Source organism: Ovis aries, chromosome 8, assembly GCF_016772045.2.
Source record: "Ovis aries strain OAR_USU_Benz2616 breed Rambouillet chromosome 8, ARS-UI_Ramb_v3.0, whole genome shotgun sequence".
Taxonomy (NCBI): Eukaryota; Metazoa; Chordata; class Mammalia; order Artiodactyla; family Bovidae; genus Ovis; species Ovis aries.
This window is the reverse complement of record NC_056061.1, coordinates 89,368,973-89,394,149: the sequence shown is the minus strand read 5'-3', so window position 1 is coordinate 89,394,149 and position 25,177 is coordinate 89,368,973. Positions and strand designations below refer to the sequence as shown.

At 52.4% G+C, this 25,177-nt stretch overlaps 1 protein-coding gene across 3 annotated transcripts in view; it reads left to right on the top strand.

Annotated features, from left to right (window-relative positions):
- RPS6KA2 (ribosomal protein S6 kinase A2) overlaps window positions 1–25,177 on the top strand; it is a 331,417-nt gene that overhangs the window by 43,478 nt on the left and 262,762 nt on the right. Inside the window, exons 1-2 of one of the 3 annotated variants that reach the window (XM_027972653.3) lie at window positions 9,690–9,851; window positions 9,943–9,993. In XM_027972653.3, the coding sequence (XP_027828454.1) occupies window positions 9,810–9,851; window positions 9,943–9,993 (93 nt within the window). In that variant the 5' untranslated portion in view covers window positions 9,690–9,809. Of the gene's footprint in view, window positions 1–9,689; window positions 9,852–9,942; window positions 9,994–22,381; window positions 22,509–25,177 lie in introns of those variants that run through there. The other 2 variants (XM_027972651.3, XM_042253706.2) reach the window with 2 other exon arrangements.

Here is a 25,177-nt window from a genome sequence, read left to right as displayed (position 1 = left end):
TGCTTTGCCCTGGGAAATGAAGTCAGCAGTGACACCACCTTTCCTCGCTGCCGAGTGCATCAGGGTGATGAAGGCATATATTCTGGTTTCCTCAGATCGTACGAAGTGCTCATCAGGGATTATTGGGACAGAAACTTTGCATGTTTTTCTGTTCACATTGGTCAAAATTCTTTTGGTCTGAGAGCTAAAAAGCAAGACAACCTTTATGTGCTCAGTTATTATCTGATATGATTATTTTGTCAGATTATTGACCTTCTCGAACAAAGGGGAGGAGAGAGAGACTTCTCTTGGCAAAATATCTAACACATTCTAAAAACACATTTGAGTGACTGGAATCTCTTATACACAAGATTGAGGGAGTAAACCCATAAGTGCTTTTTTCCCCCTTTTTCATAAGTGCTTTTAAAAAGCAAAATGATTGGAAGCAAATTGTAATGGTTAAGAACATAGGCTTTGGATTTCAGTTTCAATCCCAGCTCTATCAGGCATGTGATTTTGGGAATCTTCCTGACCCTCTGCCTTTGTTAGTCTCATCATAAGAAGCGTGGAGCTTGTACCTCATGGAGTTACCGTGGGGACTGAGGGAGGCAGGCGTCTAAACTGCTGTTCTTCAGATGTTTTCAGGAACACTGTGTACAAACGGTAATTACTTTAGAAACAGTCAAGCCTGTAGTGAGTAGGAGAAAAGAGGCATAGCTCCCAGAAACCAGCAGAGCAATTCCTGTTTCTCCATCGGCAGGCCCCCGAGTCGCGCTGAGCTGCCCAGGCGGCCTCGAGGGTGGTGCCCCACGGAGTGTGGAAGAGAAAGAGCCCTGGTCCCGCCCCCGCTTCCCGGGCAGGGAGGGGCTTTACATCAAGCGGGAACGTTTCAGTATCGCAAGGACTGGGAGACTCTTCCGTCTTCAGAAGTGAGAGCCACCATTATGAACGAGAGGGCCTGAACGGGTCAGGGTTCTCCAATGAGACAGACCAGCAGGGCGTGCTGCGCTAAGTCGCTCAGTCATGCCCGACTTTTTGGGACCCCATGCCCTGTAGCCCACCAGGCTCCAGTCAGGATTCTCCAGACGAGGATACTAGAGTGGGTTGCCATGCCCTCTTCCAGGGGATCTTCCTGACCCAGGGATCGAATCCATGTCTCTTAGACAGATGACAGGCTGAGTGAGAAAGGAAAGATGTTTATTCTAAGGACCTGGCTCACACAGTTGGGGGAGCTAGCAGGTCTGAGACGTGCCTCAGCTGTGTAGCCACGTTCCTCTGACCTGCAGATCAGGCCTGGATGGACCCAGCCTGTGCTGGGGGCTGGAGCAGGGTCAAGGCAGCCAGCCCTGCTCCCTGGGACTGGGAACCAGTCCTGCTTTATTCTGGTGGGCTTCTTAAAAGGAGGCAGGGAGGAAAGAACGAGATGGTTAGCGTTCTCACTGAACTGTGGTCCGCCATACTGCTTCTTCAGACAGAGTTCTGGTCCTCAAAGGTTGAGGGAGGACCTTGACATTCTGCTCGGATTCAGCTGCCATTTGGACAAGATGGCCATAGGCTACATATGTTACTGCCCGAGCTGTGTCCACAGCTTGGCACAGAGCGTTTCAGAGTCAGGAAAAGTGTCCAGCCTGGGTTTGCTGACCACACTGAACTGATTTGCAAAGCAATGTTGAGGACACTCGAGTCTCAATTTAAGATAAGTGCGTATTTTCTGCAGGTGCAGAGAAAGGTATAAGTAGTGTGTTAAAATGTCCATAAAATAATCCTAGTGTCCGGGATTGGCTTACATTTCAAGTCTAATTACTGTGATTGTTTAAACACTCTATGGCTATTTTGATCTGGTTACCCGGCTGTTCTGGGTGGACCCACAGAGGAATGCTCTGGCTTCCGAGTCTGTTCAGTCAGCTAAGGCGCTGCGACAGACTTTGACTGGGCAGCTGGGAAAGCAGAAACTTAGTTCCTCTCAGTTCTGGAGGCTGAAAGCCCGAGATCAAGGTGTCGGCAGAATGGTTTCTTTTGAGATGTGTCTCCCAGCCTTGCAGACGGCTGGCATCTCCCTGTGTCCGGAAGCAGGCGTCCCTAGTCTCCCCTGATAAGCTACTCAGGCAGCCGCGTGACCTTATGTACATAATTGCCTCTGTGAAGACCACGTGTCCCCTGCAGTCACCTTCTAAGGCGCCAGGGGCTAGAGCTTCAGTCTCTGAGGGAGGGCGATTCAGCCCGCAACAGTTCGTGTTTATCAATGATGTTAGCAGGCGTGTTTTTAATCTGTGCATGGATGGAATCATTGTGTGCTTCCTTCTGGAACTTTTTAATTTTTGAGGTTTATCCTTGTCAGTTATGTAGCCCTAGTTCATTATTTTTGAGTGCTATGTAGCATTTCACAATATGAACAATATCAGCTTATTTTTCCGTTCCCTTACCAAGAAGCCAAGTTAGATGACTTTCATTTTTTTGTTCTGTAAAATGGTGCTCAATGTCTCATGAACACATGCTAGAATTTTTCTCCCTAGTCTAGATACCTAACAGTGAAATTGCTGACCACAAGATATGCGCATTTTCAGATTAACTGGTACTGAGACGCCCTCTCCACGGCGGCTCATTCATTTATTCCCCCTCTGACAGCCCATCAGACCTCCTGTGTCTCAAAGCATGCACCAGCTGACACTGGATACAATTTTCTACTATCCTGCTGTTTGTTCAGTTCAGTTCAGTCACTCAGTCATGTCCGACTCTTTGCGACCCCATGAACTGCAGCACGCCAGGCCTCCCTATCCATCACCAACTCCCGGAGTTTACTCAGACTCACGTCCATTGACTCGGTGATGCCATCCAACCATCTCATCCTCCGTCATCCCTTTCTCCTCCTGCCCTCAATCTTTCCCAGCATCTGGGTCTTTTCCAGTGAGTCAACTCTTCACATCAGGTGGCCAAAGTACTGGAGTTTCAGTTTAACATCAGTCCTTCCAATGAACACCCGGGACTGATCTCCTTTAGGATGGACTGGTTGGATCTCCTTGCAGTCCAAGGGACTCCCAAGAGTCTTCTCCAACACCACAGTTCAAAAGCATCAATTCTTTGGCGCTCAGCTTTCTTTATAGTCCAACTCTCACATTCATACATGACTACTGTTTGCAGGAGCAAAGAAATTCTAGCCCTAGATATATACGCAGGGACTCAAACACATACATGTAGATGCATGTTCATACATGTACTCACATGTTCACAGCAGCACTGATCACAATTACCAATAGCTGGCAACAGCTGGAACGTCTGCCCAGAGGAATGGATGAGCAGACGGCGAGTGTACAGACAAGGCAATCACGACCTGATACAGGCGAAACCAGACACAAAAATCCACACATCGTCTTGTCAACCTGGTAGCCAAGAGCAGTTCTGTGTGAGCAAAAGTGAGTTTGTCTGGGGAGAGCGGAGGAACTGCAGCTTTTGACAAGCGGGCCGGAGTAGCCGGGGCCCTTCTCGCCTCCTTCCTTCCTCCTCACAGTTCATTTATTCCCTGGGCCACCTTTTTATCTCCCCCTCCCCTCCGAGCGTGCACGGTGGGACAGTCCTCAGGCGCCTCTATCTGCAGCCTCGCTGGGGGGAGATGTGCGGCGGAAGGGGCGGGGCGGGGCGGGGAGGCGTGTGTGTTAGGTCTCGGGGGAAGCTGGGGAGGGCCGTTTTGAACCAGTTTATTGGAGAAGAGCTGGAGTTTCTCACTGGCTGCGCGCCCTGTCACCGTCCTTCTTTTCTCAAAGCCAGAGGTGGCATCCCCAGGTGCAAAGTGTCCTCCGTCTTCACAATGCCCAAGTCAGCCTCATCCCCCGGCTTCCCGCTGGGGACGCAAGGCTGGCGCGAGGGAGAGCGCCCCCTGCAGGGCCCCACGTGAAGTGAGCCTTCCGGCATGTATTTCTGCAGCCTGGCTCCCCTGATGAGACGCTTCCAGAGGGGACATCCACAGAGACAGAGTGTAGACTGCATTGCCGGGGCCTGGGCCGGGCTGGGGCTCGGGGAGGGCGGGGAGCGGCTGCCTAACGCATACGCGCTTTTCTGCCAAAGTGATGAACTTATTTTGGAATAGATAGTGATGTTTACACGACCCTGTGCATGCTAAATTGCTCAGTCGTGTCCGACTCTTCGCCACCCCGTGGACTGTAGCCCGCCAGGCTCCTCTGTCCACGGGAGTCTCCAGGCAAGAACACTGGAGTGGGTTGCCATGCCCTCCTCCAGGGGGTCTTCCCGACCCAGGGACTGCCGGCGGATTCTTTACCGCTGGGCCGCCACGAATGCACTAAACACCATCAAATTAGACGTTCTAAATGCTCAGTCCCCTGTTAGGTGCATGCTCCCCAGTGGTGGTCCACCCCAGGCGCCGCGTTTAGCCCCTGGGGGTTCTCGCCTCCTTCCTTCCTCCTCACAGTTCATTTATTCACTGGGCCACCTTTCTATCTCCCCCTCCCCTTCGAGTGTGCACGGTGGGACAGTCCTCAGGAGCCTTTATCCGCAGCCTCGCTGGGGGGAGACGTGCTCTGAGCTGCTCTCCTCCCAGTTATCACGGCCCGGCCCGGCCCCTGGGGTGGAGGAGAAGGAGCGGTGACCCGCTAGGCGGGGCACCTGTCCCGAACAGGCGTGGCCTCCCCTGGGACCGGCCGCACAGGCCTTGGCTCGTTTTATCTGGAAAGGACACAGGGTGCAGCCCCGAAACCAGCAACGGGCTGAAGAGGGCGGGCTTCTCGGGGGCAGAGGCCGTGACACGCCTGTGGACCCACTGTGCTGTGCTTAGTCGCTCAGTCCTGTCCAGCTCTGTGTGACCCCCTGGACTGCAGCCCGCCAGGCTCCTCTGTCCATGGGATTCTCCGGGCAAGGATACTGGAGTGGGTGGCCATGCCCTCCTGCAGGGGATCTCCCCAACCCAGGTATCGAACCTGGGTCTCCTGTGTTTCAGGCGAGTTCTTTACTGTGTGAGCTACACCAGGGAAGCATTAACCCACTGGAGTCTATGAAAAGCCGGACAGCCCATGGACCTCTGGAGCTTTGGGTCCCCAGGGGAGGGGGAGAGGAGGGTCTGGAAACGGGAGGCTGTAGAAAACAAGCCCGCCTTCCCCCAGTCGGTCTCCGCGGGCAGGCAGCACCTTATTCCCAGGGGCGCATCAGTGAGGCCTCAGGAGCGGACTGTCCAGCCGCTCGTGTGTGTGGGGCGGGGGCGGGGGGGGGGGGGGGGGGGGAGCGGCCTCTCCCAGGCTGCGTCCTCTGCTGCCCCCTGGTGGATGATTCAGGTTGGGCGGGGAAGCCGCCGCGGCGCGGGAGGGCAGACTGACCTTCTGCAGCCGCCCCGCGGCAGGGCAGTGGGAGGTGGGGGCGGCGGTGGGCGTCCACGCCGCCACCATCCGAAGACCTTCATGATTCAGTACAGCAGAGGGTCTGCTGGATAAGCCCAACAGCGTCAGGGCACTGCTTTGGTAATCGCTAAATGTTTCCAAATGACAGACCCTTAAATTGATCCATGCCCTCTTTATAAGGAGTAGGCTTCAGGCGCGTCCAGTGTGGCCTTCGGGTCAGGCCGGACAGCCTTGCATGCCAGTGTCTCTGCTGCCCTCTGCTGTCTCTGCTTTGCTCTCCCTCCCTCATGAGCTGGCAGGTGGAATAAAGGACCTTTCAGTTCAGTTCACTTCAGCTCAGTCGCTCAGTCGCGTCCAACTCTTTCGACCCCGTGGACCGCAGCACGCCAGGCCTCCCTGTCCATCACCAACTCCCAGAGTCTGCTCAAACTCATATCCACTGAGTCGGTGATGCCACCCACCCATCTCATCCTCTGCCGTCCGCTTCTCCTCCTGCCCCCAATCCCTCCCAGCATTAGGGTCTTTTCCAATGAGTCAGCTCTGCGCATCAGGTGGCCAAAGTCTTGGAATTTCAGCTTCAGCATCAGTCCTTCCAATGAATATTCAGGACTGATTTCCTTTAGGATGGACTGGTTGGATCTCCTTGCAGTCCAGCGAACTCTCAAGAGTCTTCTCCAACACCACAGTTCAAAAGCATCAATTCTTCGGCCCTCAGCCTTCTTCACAGTCCAACTCTCACATCCATACATGACCACAGGAAAACCATAGCCTTGACTAGATGGACCTTTCTTGGCAAAGTAATGTCTCTGCTTTTGAATATACTATCTAGGTTGGTCATAACTTTCCTTCCAAGGAGTAAGCGTCTTTTAATTTCATGGCTGCAATCACCATCTGCAGTGATTTTGGAGCCCCCCAGAATTAAGTCTGACACTGTTTCCACTGTTTCCCCATCCATTTCCCATGAAGTGATGGGACCGGATGCCAGGAGTATGTGTCTTTTAATTTCATGGCTGCAGCCACCAGCTGCACTGATTTTGGAACCCCAAAATAAAGTCAGCTACTGTTTCCACTGTTTCCCCATCTATTTGCCATGAAGTGATGGGACTGGATGCCATCATCTTAGTTTTCTGAATGTTGAGCTTTAAGCCAACGTTTTAGATCTAGTCAAGCCCCTGGAGGTCGACTCCTGGGGATCACAGACGTGCTGGCCAGTGCTCTCAGAGCAGGGTGGGCTGTCTTGGGGCTCCTCTTTACTGCTCCACCTGGGGGACCCCTTCCTTTTCCTGCATCATCCTCAAGCTCAACTCTGCTTGAGGCCCCTGCAAGCCAGACGTCTAACATGTACAGCTCGTTTCTCTGGGCTCCCTGACACCACCTCACCTCATCTTTGCAAACGCGGAAACCCAGGCACAGTGGTTGAGTGCCTTGCCCAGCGCCTGGTGTCTGGAAGCATGCTCTGGCCTGCTGTCCCACAGCCTGGGCACCAGCCCCTGGCGGCTGCCTCTCCTGGAAGGCCAGCAGTGCCAGCAGGGGAAGGGCTGGGCGGGAGCGGGAGCCCCAGCTTTCTACGAGACCGGCAGCCATCACTTCTGTGCACATTTGTGAATTCAGGACACCGGCGACCCTCCAGGCAAAACCTGGCTTTCCAAGAATCAACCCCATGAGCTAATTTCATTTGGGAATTAAGAGCATATTCAGTCAACTGCTTGCTTGTCAAAATTGGGCATCCAAGGACTGTGCACAGAGTTTTCCAGGAAACAGGGACTCTGGGGATGAGCCTGACCTTCTTACATTGTAAAATCGGACTGTCTGCTTTATATGCTTAAACCCGGATATTGAGAAGACCTTGAAGCATTGAAGGAAGCTTCCTACCCAGACCGGAAACCCCAGCACTGAGCACAGAGCACGTGGCCCTCGGGTGTGCCCTGTGGCACACGACCGCTTTCTGGGGCTCTGTGCAGACATTCAAGCCATGATTCTCCCCAAATGGTCTTTGATCCTTGGCTTAGAAAACGCTGGTATTTTATTTCAGATCCACAAAGCACAAAATATTTGCTTGCCCCGGTTTGTTTGACCAGTTTGCTCTTCACGAGATACACCTGGAGTTCAGTCTGCTCGGACGAGGGGTCTTACAGCGTCTCCCCTCTGGCTTGCTCTGCCTTGTGGGCTAGCGTGACGGCCTTGAAGTTACCAGAGGCACTGTGATGAGAGCGAGGCGGCGACGTGACGCGAGGGGCTGGGAGGCGAGAGGAGCGGAGAGGGGCCGACTTAGAGGCAGGACTTCCTGCCGGGCCAGATGGAGCGGCCTGTCCGCCCCCTGCCCTCTCTGGCTCCTCCGCACCTGCCCCTAGCTCTCCTGCTCAAGTGGAGGTGTGATGGGGAGGGTGCCCTGCGCTGTCCAGCATCCCAGGGACGGGGCCGGAGTAGGAGGACCCCGGGCTTCACTCTGCAGTTGGAAAAGCCCCTGCCCCATGTGCCCGCACTTGGGTCTGGCTGCCCGTGGAGCGGGGGGACCGACTGGGGGGCAGCTGGAGGGAGAGAAGGGGTGACGGGGGCCTGTGTGTCTGCAGAATGACGAGAGTCGTCGCTTCATCTTCCGCCATCACTGGTTTCCCTCTCCATTCTCTGAATCTTATCTGCAAACTGGAGACCCGGAAAATGAGACGGAAAGAGGACCAATGACTCTAAAGGAAGGCTATGCAAAATTTAGCAAACCTTTTTCAGGGAGAGTCCCAGACACTGCGTGCTCTGTCCGTGCGCACAGTCGCCGGGTTTCCAGATGGCCGGGCCAGGAGACTCTGCAGGGCGAACCCTGCTCGAGAAGGCGTTCCTTTGGGGGTTGGCTGTGAGTTGAGAAAGGTAGTGGGTGGATGCGTGGAGTTGTGGGGCTTTGGGGGCCCCCATTTCTCGCTGTTAGGCATTTATTTGTGAATGCACCACTTCCGTGTCCTTAGGGCTCCTTTCAAGTTGCAGAAACCAGCTCAGACTGGCTGAAGCTCAGTCTGGCTGCTCAGACTGGCAGTTTATCTCCTCCTGTCATTGAAAAGAGATGACTTCTGGCAGCTTTGAACCTAACGGTCCTGAAACTGTCAGCAGGACGCTGACTCTGTCTCCCTCTTTGATCCGAGGCCCATTTCCAGGCCAACAAACTCCGCATCTGCGGTGTGACCCTGTGGCTCCTGCCTGGTCAGGCTTTCCCTGGCCTGGGTTCCGTGCCGGGCACGGCACCTGGCGAATGACAGGGCCTGAGTCACGCCCCTGCCCGTGGTGGGGGATTTCAGCGGTGGGGTCACTTTCACCAGACTGTGTGGAATCTGCTTCCCACAGGAGGAAAGGGGACATTTGCCGAGGAGGGAGAAACTGGGGGGAGAGAGACCACAGACGTTTGCCCCTAATGTCCTGTGTGGTGAAGGCCAGTGTAGGAACTGCAGAAATGAGCAGTCAGTCACGTAGAAGGAAGTGTGTTCCTGCCGTTCAACATTCACCGTCCAGCTGGGGGTCGGAGAGCAAGGACTCACGGCCGTGGAGCGGGGCTCGCAGTCTTGGCCGCACCTGGAGGTGATGCAGGCGCTGGTGGGCTGGGGTTCCACGTCCAGATGCTCCGTGTCACTGGATCTGGGAGTTTGTAAACTCCATCCACCATGGAGAGGCAGGGACGCAAGGGAATGAGAGCCCTGGCCGGCAGCTGCCCCGTCACCGTGAAGACACGCTAGTGAAGCAGGTGAACTCGCGGTGCTGGTAACCACGGGCTTCTCTCGAGCTGGGGTCCCCACGGGGCCCCTTCCTGTGGCCCATTAGGCAGGAGGGGGCCAAAGTCATGGTTGGGGGGATCCAGCCCCTCTGTCTTCTGATCCTTGAGCCACAGTTACTAGTCAAGGGTGAAAGAGATATGTTTGCCCACTTTCTCCTGCTCATGTTTTAGTGGATTTGAGCCTCGGAACAGAGAACAGAGAAGAAATGAAGACTATAGCAGAAAATGACAAGCGTGCCCCCAGGATGCTGTGTGCAGAAGCAGGCAAAGCCGTGGTTTCTGTTCTCAAGACTCAAGTCATGGTGCTAAGTAAAGTCTTCAGGTTATGGGAGTTTTGAGTCTAGACAAGGGGAGGCAGGGAGCTGTGTGCGTCTCCAGGCCGAACCCCTATGGCTGAACGTGATTGGAATTTTAATCAGGTGTCCATTAGCCTATTTACAGGTTAGAAGTCTTGCCTGCTGCTGCTGAATGAGCACCTTCCGTAGGACAGAGGGCCTCAAGGTCACCCTAAGATGCTGGCCGGCCCCCAGTGATAACCACAGCTCCTTAGCTGAAGGCTGTGCGTCTGGAGATTAATGAGTGACTTTTTTTTTTTTCGGTTACATCTTGAGGTTGGGGATGGGACATCACTTCCTTTGGCTGAATGTAAAAGTTGCTCAAAAGTTTGCAAGTTCCCTTCTTTCGGTGTTTGTACTGACGGGCTTTCTGAGAGCTAGTGAAACTCCTCAAGTTAGACAGCCATGTGGAGATTCATGTTCAGAAACAAAAAGCTGCCAGCCTTGGTGAGTGTCCGTGTAGCCATCCTCCCCGAGCAGCAACCGTCCAGGAAGTCCTGTGACTTAAAGGACTTTTCTTCACTCTCTGCCCCCACAGGACAAGGTTGACCCGCCCTCGCTCGAGACAAAGACAGCTGCGTTGGTGGAGGTAAGTGACACCGCCATGGCTTGCTTTTCTCCACTCGAATATTGGTTACATTTTTTCAAAAACATTCAACGTGAAGTCTTTTTCACTTTGGGGGTTATTTTATGCTGCCGGAAGGCCAGCAGAGCCAGCTGTGGTGTGCTTTTGGAAGAGTGGAAACCCCCCCTCCCCCAGTACGATTTGAATTCTCTGATGCTCTGGGTGAGACCCAGAGCTGCCTGGAGTTGTGTAATAACGTCTTTGTACGGCAGGGGTCTGTCTTGCACGTCACCCTGGGAATGTCACCCAGCAATCCAGGAAGACTGAGTTTTATTCTGAATCCGAGGCCACTGGGGAGGTGGGAGGTGGTGCATGTGACCTCATGCACAGCACTTCTTTGAAATCTCTTTTCTCTGCCTTCACAATGAGCAAATGAGACATCAGAGCTGGGCAGGGCTGCGACGCTGGGCAGCCAGTGCTGTCCACACCAGGGGCCAGGGGGCTGGTGGCCGGCCAGCTTCAGGATTCCACTGTGTGTGGAGTTCAGGGTCCGCTGGAAGCTTTTCCAGGAATCTGGCCTAAATGAATCATTTTAGGTGGAGGTAGATTTCTTGTAGGATTTTGAGCAGCTGTCTGGTTGAAATACTGACATTAGAGATAAGGGGTGTTATAAGATGGACTTACAGCTATTTTGTGTCTCCCAGCAATAATAACTCGACCTGCGCCCACGGAACGGGGGCAGCTTTTATTGTCCGGCCTATAGATTCTCCACGGGCTTGGCAGGTACGATGGCCTGATCCCTGTGGGTTCCAAACAGGTCACAGAAGCCTGGGTGCGGGTCAGGCTTATTTAATTTACGTGAATGCATCAAACCACGTTCTGTTCATACTAGACAGAACTGCTCCTGGTTGTCAGCATGTTGGACTCTCATAAGAATCTTGCTTCCCTGGCCCTATCAAGGTGGTGGGCCACCAGAACCCGTGCAGTTCGGGAGCTGCTCCGAGAAGTGACGGCTTCTCGGTGACTCACTGTAGGACTGGGGCCTGCGCAGCCCCTGTGTTCCAGGACCTGTAATCTTGGAGCAGACGAAGCTGGGCCATGAGTGGCCGGTCCTGCGTTTGTTTGCTGACATAAACACTTATTACTGAATGCCAGCATTTACTTTTCACATGCTTAGGGTTTTCCTCTCTGAGTCTCACTGTATTTTTATTAGCAGCCCAATCTGAAGAATCTGGTTGGGAAAAAAGTCCTCAATACCATCATCCTGTATGAATTAGATTTCCTTACTAGACATAAAAATTGTGTAATGAAAAGTGAATGATCGACAATCTCTGGTTATATAAAATCTCAGGATGGTTCTAATTATTTCAGCCTAGTGACTAGACAGATGTCCATACCGTTTCGCACTGAATCCTAATGTCAGTAAACTCGGAAAACGAGATGTGTTGTAGTGGCAGGAAGCTGGCCTTTCATACTTTCTTCGTAAGCTTGTCTCAGTCTATTTTATAACCTGTTGAAGAAAAGAATTCCCTGGTGGCTCAGATGGTAAAGAATCTGCCTGCCACGTGGAAGACCCAGCTTTGATCCCTGGGTCAGGAAGATCCCCTGGAGAAGGGAACAGCCACCCACTCCAGTGTTCTTGTCTAGGGAATCCCACGGACAGGGGAGCCTGGCGGGCTACAGTCAGTGTGGTCTCAGAGAGTCAGACACGACTGAGCAACTTTCACTTTTCACTTTCAGCTGATGAGTCTTAGCAAAACTTTTATTTGGCTTTATAGGGAAGCCCAGAGATGCACGGGGAAGTATGTGTCTGCTGGAAAATCGAGCTCATTGTTTACACTTTATCACGATCCACGTTTAGACCAGCCACACTGAACAGCAGTGATTCGTCTCACTCATAGAAATGAACGAAGGCAAAGAAAAGGAGCCTGGTGGGTGACAGACGGAGTCCTGGGGTTCAGGGTCCAGACAGACGGAGGTGCGGGGCCCTTTGTGAACCGTTCCCTCAGCAGTCAGAGGCCAGGCCCATGAGGTGTGACCTGCAAGAGCCGCAGACAGGACCCGAACGCCCTTCAAGGAGGCTGTTTCTATCAGGCCTGGATCACATCCAAAGTCGAGGCTCCTGGGAGCCCAGGAGCAGCTTTCTGGGCAGCCAGTGACCCTCTGGGGCTCTTGGCCCCTGAGTGGGTGAAAATGGTTGGCTGTGTTTTCAGATTCCCCCTGGGTATGATGAGCAGGAGTTCCTTCTCACATTGAGGACTGTTGTTTAGTCACTAAGTCATATTCAGTTGCAACCCCTGGACTGTAGCCCGCCAGCCTCCTCTGTCCGTGAAATTCTCCAGGCTAGAATAATGGAGAGGGTTGCCATTCCCTTCTCCAGGGGATCTTCCCGACCCAGGGATCATACCCACGTCTCCTGCATTGGCAAGTGGGTTCTTTACCACTTCACCACCTGGGAAGCCTCACTGAGGACAGAACCCACAAATCAGAGCCCACGCCGCATGCCCCGGGCACACCCCGAGGGTATGGGGAAGGTGTGCGGGCAGCCGTGAGTGACGAGTCTGCCTCCCCCTTCTCGCCCCCTCTCTCTCCACGTGCACTTTTGGTAAGACCTTCCAAAACTTTGCATTAGACTGTTACCCCAACTGGGAGCATTATGGGGTCTCCTGTTTAAAACCCTAACGCAGATTCAGCTGTGGACCGTGAGCAGGCGCCGCTCATGCCTTTGACAGGAAGCATGATATTATACCAAGCAGGTCAGGGAAAGCTGATGGGCACAGAGCCGCTCGTCCTTAACGTGTTTCACCGGATAAACCTACTCGCGGCCTCCAGCATGACAGTGATTGAATTTCCTCCTTTTCTATTATGGTTTCACTCTTCATTTGATTGCATAGGAAGCTCTTCATTGATTTAGTTTTGGCCGAGCTGGGTCTTCCTGGCTGTTTGTTTCTCTAGTTACGACGAGGGGGGCTGCTCTCCAGCTGTGGGGCACCAGCTTCTCACTGCACTGGCCTCTGTCAGGGAGCAGGGCCCGAGGTGTGCGGGGCTCTCAGCTTCTAGGTGTGTGGGACTCCTGGGTTCTGTCTAGGTGTGCGGGACTCCCGGGTTCCAGGTGTGTGGGACTCTCGGGTTCTAGGTGTGCAGGGCTGTAGGGTTCCAGGTGTGCATGGCTCTCAGCTTCTAGGTGTGTGGGACTCCCGGGTTCTGTCTAGGTGTGTGGGACTCCCGTGTTCTAGGTGTGCAGGGCTCCCGGGTTCCAGCTGTGCGGGACTCCCAGGCTCCAGGCGTGCGGGACTCCCGGGTTCCAGGTGTGCAGGGCTCTAGGGTTCCAGGTGTACGAGACTCCCAGGTTCTGTCTAGGTGTGAGGGACTCCCGGGTTCCAAGTGTGCGGGACTCACTGGCTCCAGGTGTGCAGGGCTCTAGGGTTCTAGGTGTGCAGGGCTGTAGGGTTCCAGGTGTGCGCGGCTCTCAGCTTCTAGGTGTGTGGGACTCCCGGGCTCCAGGCATGCAGGACTCACTGGTTGTGGCTCCGGGCTCTACAGCACAGACTTAGTAGCTGTGGGGCTCGGGCTTCATTGTCCAGAGACACGTGGAATCTTCCTGGCCCAGGAACTGAACCCCTGTCTCCTGCATTGACAAGAGGATTATAAGAAGCAATTTAAAAAGAGAAGACAGAGGAGGTTAAAATTCCGGGGTGGGGAGGCTTCTTTCCGCCAGCACTCACCCTTCACGGGACAGAAGGGCAGCTTGTTTAGAGCGGCTTCTGCCCCTGCAACAGCTGTCTGGGGTCCTTCCCTCTTCTTCCTGTTTGTTTGTTTTTTTTCCCATTGCTTTGGAATGAACCAAATGCCCTTTTCAGACAGTGGCGCTGTTCAGTGAGCCCCTGATTCAGGGGAACTTTACAAATAAAGAGAAGCAACGGCTCTGACAGGTGCCCTGCTGTTGCAGCTGAGGAGCGAGGCCTCTCCGGGGGCACCGGGCGGGACGTGAGGCCAGGCGAGTCTGGGGGGAAGACGAGGCTGACGGCGGAGGGCGAGGCGGGGGCAAACGGCGCCCCACGCGCACCTCCGCCAGCGGCCGGACTGCAAGGGGCGTGGGTGTCGTATCTATTTTGTGTTGATTCTTAATAATCTGAGAAACAATCCATTCTTTTGTCAGATACCTCCACATTAAATGAATTAAATAAGGGGATGACTCACCCTTAATCCTCTGAAAAGGAACTTTTCAAAGCGCTCCTGGTGTGCGCGGGACTCTGCGGCTGTTCGGTGAACACTGGTTGGCATTAACCCGGCCGCTCTCTTTTCCGGAGTTCCTGGCTAGCGGGGCCGCCCGAGAGACCGCAGTGGGGCAGGCGGCCCCCAGCGGAGTCCCGAAACCTGCTCTGGACTGGAGCTTGGAGGAGGAGCCGGAGCTGGCTTCTCTTCTCCATCTTGCCTTGTGTAACCATGCTTGGATCTGCTCATCCGGGACCAGGTGGATCCTCTGAGGGTTTGAAGCCTTGGAATAAGGGTGATTTTTGTTCTGTTTGACTTTTTCATCAATCTTTCCTTGCCTCTGCCTTGAATCCTGGGAGAAGACAATGGCACCCCACTCCATGGGAGAATCCCATGGACAGAGGAGCCTGGTGGGCTGCAGTCCATGAGGTAGCTACTAGTCCCACACGACTGAGTGACTTCACTTTCACTTTTCACTTTCGTGCATTGCAGAAGGAAATGGCAACCCACTCCAGTGTTCTTGCCTGGAGAATCCCAGGGACGGGGAAGCCTGGTGGGCTGCTGTCTATGGGGTCGCACAGAGTTGGACACGACTGAAGCGACTTAGCAGCAGCAGCCTTGAATACTGAGGCACTTGGTAAAGTACTTTGCATCTTGTTGATGGTGTTGATAAGGTGAAGGTGCTGCTACTGAAGCTGCTAAGTCGCTTCAGTCGTGTCCGACTCTGTGCAACACCGTAGATGGCAGCCCACCAGGCTCCCCCATGCCTGGGATTCTTGAGGCAAGAATACTGGAGTGGGGTGCTATTTCCTTCTCCAACGCATGAAAGTGAAAAGTCAAAGTGAAATCACTCAGTCGTGTCCGACTCTTAGCGACCTCATGGACTTTTCCATGAGGATTTTCCAGGCAAGAGTGCTGGAGTGGGGTGCCATTGCCTTCTCCAAAGGTGAAGGTGACGGGTGACACTAACAGATAGGTGGGGCAGAGGGGATCGAAAGCGGAAATCTGGGTTTTCAGTCTGTTTTCAGGGGCAGAAGTTCTCCTGTGGAGCTGAGCCACCCCCACCTCCACTAACTCAGCTCCTGGTTAAGGCTTTTCACTCATTCCGGCCACAGTGGATGTGTGGACATCTGTGTTGGGCCGGGGTTATCTCCCCTGCCCACCAGCAGACCTGGGGCAGATAAGGAAGGCAGGCCTGGACTGCAGAGTGGGTGCAGACATCTGCCTGTCGAGGCCCGTAGGGTACCTAGGGAAGGTTCTGGAACAGCAGGGGAGATGCCTGCATCTAAAAGGCAGCACAGTGCGACCTCTGCGCTTGTCTCCACTCCGTTCTTGAGTCAAATACAGCCTCATGCCTGCATTTCTGTAATTGTTGGTCTTTCCCAATCTGCGTGTAGTACTTCAGTGGCAACTACTCAGAGGCCAATGTGGAGCTAAGAAAATCCTTCGATCGAGGTCATAACTGTAAATTTCCTTTTGGGGTATCTGGAGAAAAATTAAGCATTAACCCTAGGGGAAAAAGCTAACCCCAAGTTTTAGCATAGCTTACTTCTCTCTCCCCAGCCAAAACAGAAAAAATTTATAGGAAAAAAAAAATCCCAAAATTCTTAGGGATTTTCATTAAGTTCTAGGATCCAAGGTGATTTTTTTGGTTCTTACTTTTCTGTAATTTCTAAAGAAATCTAAGCTACTAAGCAATAATCATATTTTAAGAAATAGTTAAGGCTCAAGTCATCCTAAAATATTAAAATAACTATAATCATTGGGTGATTATATTACAGATGTCTGGAATTTAATAACAGATGGATAACTCTAATGTCTTAGATTCAGAAAACTAAGATCATGGTATCTGGTTCTATCACTTCATGGGAAATAGATGAGGAAACAGTGGAAACAGTGACAGACTTTATTTTTTGGGGGGCTCCAAAATCCCTGCAGATGGTGATTGTAGCCATGAAATTTAAAGACGCTTACTCCTTGGAAGGAAAGTTATGGCCAACCTAGATGGCATATTAAAAAGCAGACACAATACTTTGCCAACAAAGGTCCATCTAGTCAAGGCTATGGTTTTTCCAGTGGTCATGTATGGATGTGAGAGTTGGACTGTGAAGAAGGCTGAGCGCCGAATTGATGCTTTTGAACTGTGGTGTTGGAGAACAATCTTGAGAGTCCTTTGGACTCCAAGGAGGTCCAACTAGTCCATCCTAAAGGAGATTGGTCTTGGGTGTTCATTGTAAGGACTGATGTTGAAGCTGAAACTCCAATACTTTGGCCACCTCATGAGAAGAGTTGACTCATTGGGAAAGACCCTGATGCTGGGAGGGATTGGGGGCAGGAGCAGAAGGGGAGGACAGAGGATGAGATGGCTGGATGGCATCACTGACTCAATGGACATGAGTTTGAGCAGACTCCGGGAGATGGTGATGGACAGGGAGGCCTGGCGTGCTCTGATTCATGGGGTCTCAAAGAGTCAGACACGACTGAGCGACTGAACTGAGCTGAATGTCTTAGATAATTTCACCAACCGAAGGGGGCACTTAATGGTCTGTAGTGACAAGTAGCATGAAAAGAAGTAGTCAATTCATTAACTGACAAGTCATCGCAATTTGCAATGCAGCATAAGAGGTGTCACCATAATTATACACCCGAGACACCCAAAGGGGCTGAGATTTGTGTGACGTTTGTAGCTCACCTTGTAAACGTCTCAGTCATAACCATGGCCGTTGTGACACTGACCTCCAGTGAGCCGGGGAAGCAGGAAGCGCTCTATTTTTAACAGGCCGAGGTGACGGCCCGCACCCCCCCTTCCCACCTGCTCCCTCCACGTATCAGAGCTGAGCACCTGCCCTTGGCCAGCCAGTTCCCCGGGGCCACTGCTGCTTCCTGTCCTCGCTGCTCTCCTAGACGAGGGACTGAAGGCAGAAGGGAGCGAGCCCTTCGCTCTGGCGTGCGACCGGAGGGTAGTCCTGTGTCCTCCGAGCAAACGGAAAGCTCTCAGCTCTCCTTATAAGCTCCAGCTCGCCGTCTCGCGCCTTCTACTGCAGTTTAGGGCAGCATCTCCTAAACCATGGGAAACTGTGGCTTTTGTAATCTACAAAGTGTTAAAGAAAGCTACTGTTTTTTATTACTATTCCTATTATCCGTTGGCTTCATGTGAGACTCCATGTTAACATGTCCGCTCCCAGCCAGGACCTAAAGATGCAGTCAGGAGTGCCGTTTCATCTCCACGAGGGGGGATTAACAGTGTCAGAGCGGGAGCTGCTTGGCTGCCCAGCCCCACCCGGGAGGTGTCCCCGGCTCTCTGCGGCCCACTGCCTGGGAACATGGCCGGCTGGTCTAGGGATGCCCCAGGCTTCACGGTGCCAGCACCCCCACCCCTTCCACAGGACGAGGCCTCCATGCTCCTTTCTCGTAGATATAATGCCGCCCTTGTACTGGGATCCTTCTCACGTGACTTCACTTAGGGCTGTCTTCCTCCCTGAGAACACGGTTACCGTCTTTTATACCGTCTGCAACCGGAGAAGGCAGTGGCATCCCACTCTAGTACTCTTGCCTGGAAAATCCCATGGATGGAGGAGCCTGGTACGCTGCAGTCCATGCTAGGGGTCAGACACGACTGAGAAACTTCCCTTTCACTTTTCACTTTCATGCATTGGAGAAGGAGATGGCAACCCACTCCAGCGTTCTTGCCTGGAGAATCCCAGGGACGGGGGAGCCTGGTGGGCTGCCGTCTCTGGGGTCACACAGAGTCAGGCATGACTGAAGTGACTTAGCAGCATACCATCTGCAAAAGCACTGACTTTGACTAGGAGGGTGATCGTGTACTGGGATCAAAAGAGGGCAGACCAGGAGCCCGCAGGCCTGGGCCGAGGCCCTCCCCATGCCCCACCTGGCCACTCGGTGAATGTGACCTTGGTTAGGCCAGGTCACCCGAGTGGGCGGCTGCTGAAATGATGGGACTGTCATCCTTTATCGGAGATAAACCGTCAGATCATCTCAGCAGATTTTTCTCCCTTATACATGTTTATACATACATATAAACACACACAAATGTAGTGTATAATATACACGCGTGTAGCACGCACGCATCTACACTCATGAGGACATGGATGGGCTTGTCGCCTGTGCTCTCCAGGTTCTTCCCACAGACTTTTCCCCCATGTCATTAGAAGGGGCTCATTCACGACCGAGGGTTTCCACTGCGTTTTTCAAAATATAATGACCTTCCAGCGGGGGTGCTGAGGGAGCCCTGCGGCCCCAGTTTGATCCCATGGTGCAAGACCATCACCCAACACCCACCCCCGGCTCCAAGCACCTGCTGGTCGTGAGCTGGACACATCTGATGCTTTCGGACACTTCAGCTCTGAGATGGTCTGTCTGACCCCACGGGGGGCCCCAGAGGAGTAGAATTCCAGGTTTTACGGAGGAAGACAGGGCCTAATGCTGCAAAGCTGGCATTATGGTGTCACTGAAACAGGAAATGGCTGCTCTGTAGAGGTGCTGGTGGTGTTTTTTTCCCTGGGCCTGATCGTCCTCGCATTTTGGCTCTCCTGCTGGAAGATAGAGGCCCGTCTGACAATTCCTTTCAAGCAGGGACCAGCAAACAGTGATAGCTCTTTTTCAAAATAATTTCTTTTAAGAATGTGTTTGGAAGATGAGTAAGCCAAGACTGTCGTGACAGTCTTCCATGGCCCAAAATAAAAGGCAATTCATTGCCACAGTCACCGTGACAACATTCAGTTCACGTACTTCCATAAACCTGCAGTGAAATTCTATCAACAGTGAAAGCTTTTTATTGACACAAGCCACTGGATCTAACACGACCGTGACTGAGCCACAGGTCAAGCGTATTTCCAGAGGGCTAAGCCTGAGATAATTACCTTCCAATTTCCGTGGAAGTTTGAATTGAATGGCAGTTGGGATACCCCAAAATACTGTCAGGAAAAGCCTGATGGTTTCAGGTGGGGAGAGTTTAGACAGGCCCTCGGCTTCCTTCCTCCTGTCCCCTTCTCTCTCTCTCTCTCTCAGAAGCTGGGCACACCGCGCCCAGAGACGACAGGGTGTGAGGCTTGTCCACAAGCGCCCTGTGTCCAGCGTTTCAGGGAAAGTGTGGTGCAGGAAAGATGGCATTTTCTCATTGGGCTGTCTCCCTGCCCCGCGTGGCTTGACTTCATCTAACCTGGGCTTGACTCCTCCCAGGAGAGCCAAGGCGGACCTCATGCTTCGCATAATAACCAGACCAGGAGCCGAGCAGTCACCTTGTCACCCTTGGGGGCTTCCCGGGTGGCGCTAGAACCCGCCTGCCAGCACAGGAGACTTAGGAGACGCGGATTTGATCCCTGGGTCGGGAAGCTCCCCTGGAGGAGGGCGTGGCAACCCACTGCAGTACTCTTGCCTGGAAAATCCCATGGACAGAGGAGCCTGGAGGCTACAGTCCAGGGGATCGCAGAGTCGGGCACGACTGGGCAGCTGAGCACACGTCCGGCGTGGAGGAGCTTCGGTGGCTGATTTTCATGCTGCTGAGATGCTTCTTGTTTAACTCGTGGGGTGTCTACGTTCAGGTAGTACACCAGCTGGATGACCCCTTAGAAGCAGATGTTCACACATTTCTTAAGCCTTTTATCTTATTCTGCACAGAAAATAATCTGAGAACGTGTCTGTGCCCCAAATGAGCTCACTTTTCTTTCTCCAGATAACCACACCCAGGTGACCCTGATGCTGGCTATGCTGAAAACACTCTCATGTGAGATAAGCATCTTTTTCGAGGGCTTGGATAGGATGCAGACACTGAAAATTAGCTTTCCAGTTGTAGCCCCATGTGTTTGAGATAACACTGGAGCCTCACACACCCCCACACAAAAATTCGGTAACAATTTCTAAGTTCCAATCAAGCCTGGATGTTAGAAAGCAAAGGACTATTACAAACATCGAAACAAAATGTTAATGAAGGGCCAGAGAGTCCAGGTTTAATTTCCTCCTTCACCATCCCCAAACACCAGGGAGGAGGGTTTGATGACCTGTAAACTTCTCTTTCCCCTGTTCTTGGGGGGCCACAGCGGCCGCCGCCAGGGCCAGGGCTGGGCGTTGGGTCTTCTCAGAGGTGTGAGCTGGGTCTTCTGTTAGTGAAGAGTAACTTCACTTTCTTGTAGCTCCCAAGAGAGATCGCTCATTCCTGTGAGCGATGGCAAGTAGATGTCAAGATCCAGGGCTTTTCCAAGGGGTGAGATGTGGATTGATTTTAGGGAAAAGGAACACACTAGATTTCTTTAAATTTCTGGCGATTTGACAAAAGGAGAATTCAAGACAGAAATGTGAGGGGTTGCCTAGTCCAATAAAAATAAGAGACAAGAAATTTGGTGAGAATAGGAAGGACACCAGTTTCTATTAATTTCCCTATTTTATGCCCATGTTCAGGAGCAAACCAGTGATTGAATTTTAAAAAGAGGCCTTCTCCTCTGTTGCCGTGATTGGCTTATGAAACAAACCCTGCTTTGTTCCCAAAGTAACAGCTCAATATGTGATTTTTCCCCTTTAGACTGCATGGATTGCCAGCGGCTCCAGAATAGGAAAGATTCACACATCATGGCGGGTGTGTGCCGCTCCTTTTTAGAAATCCTGTTTTATCAGTTCCGAATAGTTTTTCTAATGGAAGGTATGACTAGTAAATATCACACCTTAGAATGCCCCTCCAGAGGGCTGACCTAGTGGTTACTCTTCCAAAACTCTCTTCTCTGTTGTTTATCTGAAGTAAATATGTATGTGTATATACACTTCTGCACAGTTACACATAAATACGACATTTACATGGATAAATGCATGTTAATTTATTCAAGAAAAAGAACATTCAGCTCCAGAAGCCATGAAATGAACACAAAATTGTTTTGGAAAACCACATTTTTCTGGAATAGTAACTTCCTGAGAAATAGCAACTGTACTTCAACTATTTTCATTTATTGGAAAAGACATGCTTAGCATTTTAGAGGCGGGAAGAGATGGGCAGGACCATATCATGTGGGCTGTCCCAAACAGGTCAGTTTTGGTCCATTTCAGTCTTGAATTTCCTTGTTGTCTTTGATTCCTTCTTTTCATGCCCTATAATTTTTTACCAATAGATTTCCATGTCCCCATCCTTAGCCATGACGTCTGTTATCCATCACATAGAGCTTCCCTGCTGGCTCAGATGGTAAAGACTCTGCCTGCAATGCAGGAGACCTGGGTTCTATCCCTGAGTCAGGAAGATCCCCTGGAGAAGGAAATGGCAACCCACTCCAGTATCCTTGCCTGAAAAACCCCATGGACAGAGAAGCCTGGTGGGCTACCGTCCACGGGGTCCCAAAGAGTCGGACACAACTGAGTGACTAACACTTGACTTTAAAAAAAGCTATTTGTTAGTTGGTGGGTTTTTTCATATCGAATGTTTAGGTCTTCAGAGGAGGAGCCTGTTCATGTATTAAAAAGAAGCTCAAAAAGGAAACTCTTCACCCACAAAGGTGCACCTCTGACCAGCTGCCCTGCCCTCCAAGGTGGCTCTGAAGTTGGACTGGGCATGCTTCCGGCCGCACCAAGGCAAAGCCTGACGCCAGCCACAAACGGCTGATTCTTCGGGGGAAGCTGGGGACTCAGTTTGCAAAGGCAGCAGAGCAGGTTTCCCTGATTCTCAGACGGGCCGCCCTCCGAGCTGGCCTGCAGTAGGTGGAGAGGAAGTGGGTGTGCACGGGAGAGTGTGCACCTGTGGAGCTGCAGCGGCACATACGCGAGTGTGTGTGTGCACGTGTGCGCGTGTGTGCGCCTGCGTGTAAGGATTACTCAAAGGACTAAAACCGGATAAGGTGATCCTTGCATAATCAGCGCGTGTAGTTGACCTGGGCACCTGAAAAGAGAAGGCATCGTTTCTAGCCCCCTAGCGCCCCGCATGTCTCCCCTCTCAGAGTAAATGACCGACGGCCGGGGGTGGGGGGCGGCAGGTGTGCTGCGGGGAGGGTCACAGCCCGCCCTCGGGGCTCCTCTGACTCTTAAGACAGTGTTGGACACTTGACTCGGTCCACGTGGACTCTGGCCGGATCCCGCGCACCGCCTGCTGGAGCGACTCTGCGGGGACTGACCGCGCGGCCGGCGCTGGTCCCCGCGCCCCTCCCGCGGTGGCTGAGTGCGGCGACCGCCGCCGGCCCGCCCGAGCCCGGCCCGCCCCGCGGGGGGCGTGGTCCCGAGAGCCGCGGGAGGAGGCGGTGGCCGGGCTGCGCGGTGCGCGATGGCCCCGGACGGACGCGGGACAGAGGATGCTCGGGCAGCCGCGCCGGAAGCTGCAGAAACTGGTTCTCGGAAAGGTAGGCGAGCCCTCGCGCTGGAACGGGCCGGGTTCCAGTTCCAGGAGAGAACCAGCGTTCTCTGCTTGCTGCTGGGAACCCGCTACGGTGACAGATTTTGGCCGGGAAAGGGCAAGTTGGCTGTTTTCTGGGACAGAGTGAAATTCTGTGAAAGGGTCACAGGTCACGGGTGGACGCAAAGAGCAGGTCAGAAGCTGGAGTGAAAGCTGTTGCCGTTCGTTTTCAGTTCGTCCCGTTTCTGAGGTCGTGTCACAGCCAGGATGGACTCGGCATCGCGCTTCAGTGTAGGTTCACAGTCAGCGGGAGCGGGGCGCTCAGTCATTTTCCTGCAGTTTTAGGAATGAAGGGGAAGAAATGTGCCAAAGTTGCTGCTGCTTATCGCGGCTGTGACTGAAGGTAAAGTTTAGGTGAAGAGAATCAGATTTAGCAGTTTGCTCTTAAAACTTTTTTTTTTTTAGAACTGTTAAAAGTTGTAGTAAAATATGTATAACATAGAGCTTCCCTAATGGTTCAGACAGTAAAAAAAAAATCTGCCTGCAATTCAGGAGGTCTGGGTTCGATCCTTGGGTCGGGAAGACCCCCTGGAGAAGGGAATGTTAACCCATGGGAGAATCTCATGGACGGAGGAGCCGGCGGGCTACCGTCCGTGGGGTTGCAGAGAGTCGTATAGGACTGAGCGACTAACGCGCACGCGCACACGTGACAGGTGGCTTACCATTCTAAGCACTTCGCGCAGCACTGCGTGTTCCCTTCACTTCGCTGTGCAGTCATTACCGCTGCCGATCTCCAGAAGGCTTTCATCTCCCCAAACTGAAACTCTGTCCCCTTTAAATGACTCCCCAGTCCTCCTGCCCCCTGCCGAGCTAGCCCATTTTAAAGTGCAATAATGCAAACACAATAGTCATGCGTGACAAGCATGCATCAGACTGCAGTCCAAACCAGCCGCGCAGAACGGCTCCTGCAGTCTGTCCCTTGGACTTCTTAGAGAGGTTGCTTTCAATTGTATCTCACATACTGCCTTTACAAAAGGGTTTTATAAATCACTGACATAGCAGAGATATTAGGACTGTGAGTCATAGCACTTTTTTGAAGAGAATCTGTGAGTTTCCAACAATGTGCATATAACTTTGTTTAATTTGGGCAAGAAATATTCTGATTCTCTTGTTTTAGTGTGCCTATGCATTATATGCAAATTTGCTATTGATAAATGTTTTTATTTGTAGCTCCAAATGCATGAAAACGTATGTTTCACTTTAAAGTCACTCCTAAAAGAATATTTCTAGTGATTTTACACTGGGAATGAAAGTCGTCTCCTCCTACTTTTGGAGTTGAGAGAACTGAGGCCTTAGGGAACCAGGCACGGGTCCACTTTCAGAAGCCGGGACAGATCCACACGTGAAAGCCGCAGCCCGTGGTCGCAGCCCCTCGCTGGCTCCAGCCCGTAGGTCTGCGACGGCCTCGTTGTCATTCCTCTGTGGGCTCTTGCTCTGAACCTCACATTTCTGGGAGTATTCCCTTCTTGATACCCCTTCTTATTCCCGAAGACGTCAATAAGGTTGGCAAATATATTCAATATGAGATTTAAAAATGAGTAAGTCCCGATACGGAGGCAAAGAAAAGAAGGTAGAAACTGGATGTGAAGGCAGAGGTGAGGTCGGAAGGCAAGGCAGGCTGGTGGCCAGCTAGAGCTTGCTGGCTGCCCAGGGGGTGGGCTCGGTGTGAGCTCAAACCACAGACAAAAGCCCTTGCCCTGTTGTTCAGACAGACACTTTCTGTCGCTGAGCCCAGAGAGAAGTCTCCCGCAGGTCCTCCTAAAGCGGGCACCACATCGGAGCAGTGAGCAGTATACCCAAGGGCAGCCTCTGTTAAGTGCAGTGCGTTTCTCACTGATGCCTTTTGTGATGCTGTGGACTGCAAGCGGAGGTGGTCAGACCAAAATACAAAGCCGAAAATCACTTCCATCCAGAGTCTGCTTGTGTGGTCTTGGTGAACAGCCCTCTGAGAGCTGCCCTGGGCAGGGATGTTGGAAGGCGTCTGGGTGTCATAGCGCAGTTCTCTGTAACTTTGGGTAGGAAATCCTTAAGTTTCATTAGGATTTAATTTGGGTTCCTTGACAAGTACAGGAATGCAGATTCTCTATATTACAGGTTACAAGGAGGGAGTCATAACATTTGGGCGCTGGAAGAGGTCTTAGAGACCACACAGACAGTATCCGTCATCTTTTAGATGAAGAGCCCAAGGGTCTGAGACGCTGACATGTCGAAGATCGTAAGATGGGCTAGTGGCAGAGCTGGGGCTGGACGGGACGCTCCAGACACCCACCCGGAGCTCTGCACTTTATCCCACGGTGGGCGGGCTCAGCAGGGCCGCTGGAGGCGTGACCATGCTCTGAGCTAGCTAATGCTAATTCCATATCACTTACTCAGGAGGGTACTTCCTGTATGCAAACCAGCACACCCAGGGTCCACTCCCTCTGTGGGGTTGCTTTTTTTTTAAACTCTTTTATTGGAATATAGTTGCCTTACAATGCTAATTCCATATCACTTACTCAGGAGGGTACTTCCTGTATGCAAACCAGCACACCCAGGGTCCACTCCCTCTGTGGGGTTGCTTTTTTTTTAAACTCTTTTATTGGAATATAGTTGCCTTACAATGCTGTGTCAGTCTCT